General features: G+C 52.9%; 1 protein-coding gene across 1 annotated transcript in view; it reads right to left on the bottom strand.

Annotated features, from left to right (window-relative positions):
- Window positions 1-1717: 1717 nt before the first annotated feature.
- The window catches only part of LOC107300930 (calpain-10-like), an 18209-nt gene continuing 17132 nt past the window's right edge, over window positions 1718-2794 (bottom strand). The window contains exons 3-4 of the mRNA XM_015830211.1: window positions 2348-2479; window positions 1718-1924 (exon numbers count right to left, since the gene is read on the bottom strand). Of these exons, the coding sequence (XP_015685697.1) occupies window positions 1718-1924; window positions 2348-2479 (339 nt within the window). The remainder of the gene's footprint in view (window positions 1925-2347; window positions 2480-2794) is intronic.

Here is a 2794-nt window from a genome sequence, read left to right as displayed (position 1 = left end):
ATAGCACTTAGACTTCTATCTTCACAGTGCTTTACAGAGGTCACCAACTTTGTGGGCAACAGGGACCGGTTCCATGGGGAAAGGTTTTTCCACGGACCGGAGAGTGCGTGGTTTTGTGTGCTGCCTGCATCTCGCGGATGGGGCTTTTCTTGTTTGTGCGGACCGGTTGCTGGCATGCCGCCGTCCAGTACCGGTCCACCGGGGGTTGGGGACCCCTGCTCTAAGCGGTTTGCAAAGCCTCTTGCCCCCAACAATCTGGGTCCTCATTTTACCGGCCTTGGAAGGATGGAAGGCTGAGTCAGCCTGGAGCAGGTCAGGATCGAACTGCTGGCAGTGGGCAGTATGTTAGCCTGCAATACTACATTCTAACCACTGGGAGGGAGGGAGGGAGGGAGGGAGGGAGGGAGGGAAGGAAGGAAGGAAGGGAGGGAGGGAGGAATGAAAGAGGGAGGCAGGGAGGGAGGGAGGAGGGAGGGAGGAAGGAAGGAAGGAAGGAAAGGAGAGGGAGGGAGGAAGGAAGGAAGGAAGGAGAGGAAGGAAGGAAGGAGGGAGGCAGGAAGGGGGGGAGGAAGGAGGGAGGGAGGAAAGAAGGAAGGAAGGGCAATACCAATAGCACTGAGACTTATATACCGCTCCACGGTGCTTTACAGCACTCTCTGAGCAGTTTACAATGTCAGCATTACTTGCATTACTTGTATGTGCCGCCCCGCCCCCCCAATAATCTGGGTCCTCATTTTACCGACTACGGAAGGATGGAAAGCTGAGTCGACCTTGAGCCAGTCAGGATCGAACTGCTGGCAGTGGGCAGTGAATTAACCTGCAATGCTGCATTCTAACCACTGCGCCTCCACGGCTCTCAGTTTAGCCCAGAGCAGGGATGAAGAAGCTCAAAAGGGACTTTTCCCCCTTTCTCGGCCTGTACAGATAGTCCTCGACTTACGACCACAATTGAGCCCAAGATTTCTGTGGCCAAAGCGGGACATTTGCAAAGTGAGCTTTGCCCCATTTTACGACCTTTCTTGCCAGAGTGGTTCGGTGAATCCCTGCAGTCGTTAAGCGAGGAACCTGGTTGTTAAGCGAACCCGGCTTCCCCCGTTGACTTTGCTCGTCATAAGGTCACAAATGGCGATCGCACGACACACACACACCGGGGATGCTGCAACGGTCACAAAGCCAATTACGGCAACGGTGATCAGCTTCTGGCGAGCAAAGTCAATGGGGGGAGTCAGATTCACTTAATGACCGTGTTACTATCCTGCAGCAATTCACTTAACAACTGCGGCAAAGGAAAGAAAAATCAATCCATCCATCCGAATAGAGCTGGAAAGGGCCTGGGAGGTCTTCTAGTCCAACCCCCTGCGTGTGCAGGCTTAACGGCTGTCTTGCTTAGCAATGGGAAATTCGGGCTCAGCTGTTGGTCGTAAAACGAGGACTAACTGTGATCGGAATGAAGATGGAAACTAATCAAGGAGAGAAGCAACCTAGCACTAAGGAGAAACTTCCTGACAGTGAGAACAATTAACCAGTGGAACAACCTGCCTCCAGAAGCGGTGAATGCTCCAACACTGGAGGTTTTTAAGAAGAGACTGGACAGCCATCTGTCTGAAATGGTGTAGGGTTTCCTGCCTGAGCAGGGGGTTGGACTAGAAGACCTCCAAGGTCCCTTCCAACATCATCATCATCATCATCATCATCATCATCATCATCATCATCATCATCACACGTACTTGGCGTAAGCTTTCTCCAGCAGGGGGAGCCAAAAGACGCCTTCCGTCTGGCACTGGGAGAAACAGAGCTTGCCCCCAAGACAAGGCAGCCGGTCATCGATGGTCACCTCCACCCAGTGGCCAAACTGCCAGATGCGACAGGTGAAACATCCTCGGTATTTCTCATCCTTCCAGCTGGGCTGACCTGGAGGGATAACCTGGGATAAGAGAAGAAACCGCTCGTTGGTACGAAGACTATTGGTCGGAACAGCCATCAGTCTCCTACGCCGGAGGGCTTAAGCCCTCCCGTCCAACCTTTCTGAATATCCCAAGGTTCTAGTCCTTAGGGAGGGCAGAGAGCGTTTGAAAATGCACGCAGAGCAGGATCCAGAGAGAACGGTGCTTTTCCCCAAAACATTCGCCTCCTGCTCCATCTCCAGAAATTAATGTCCCCTTCTTCCAAGGAACGCACGCTTTTGCTTAATTTGAATCGTTTCGTTTGGTTGCGTAGCTGCGGCTTCGGTGAGGCCTTGGGTGCAGGGAGGCAGGTTTTATTACGGCGAAATAAAACGGAATGGATGCAATAGGCTTCGCTTAGAGATCTGAGTAACTTGCACCCCGAGTGGTGGGAGAGTCTTTACCTTGGTTAGCAGATATTTATTTTTCTGCAAAGCGGCGCAGGCACAGAGAAACCAGCAATCCCCCAGCATGCCTTGCTTGACCTGCCATTCGTGTTGATTGTCTGAAAATAACCGAGGTGAAGAGCAGATCTCCTGATGGGGAAGAAGAAGGGAACTTAGAAAGGAAACATGCTAGGTTTGCAATATTCTTCCTCCCTTCCTTCCTCCCTCCCGCCCTCCCTTTCCTTCTTTCCATCTCTCCCTTCCCTCCCTTCCTCCCTCTCCTTCCTTCCTCCCTTCCTCCCTCCCATTCCTTCCTTTCTTCCATCTCCTCCTCCCCTCCTTTCCTCCCTCCGTCCCTCTCCTTCCTTCCCTCCATCCCCTCCCTCCATCCCTCCCTCCCCTCTCTCCATCCCTCTTCCCTTCCTCCCTCCATCCCTCCCATTCCTTCCTTCCCTCCATCTCTCC

This window comes from Protobothrops mucrosquamatus, unplaced genomic scaffold (genome assembly GCF_001527695.2).
Source record: "Protobothrops mucrosquamatus isolate PMUCROS unplaced genomic scaffold, P.Mucros_1.0 scaffold9190, whole genome shotgun sequence".
In the NCBI taxonomy this organism is placed as follows: domain Eukaryota; kingdom Metazoa; phylum Chordata; class Lepidosauria; order Squamata; family Viperidae; genus Protobothrops; species Protobothrops mucrosquamatus.
This window is presented reverse-complemented; position numbering and strand designations above follow the sequence as displayed.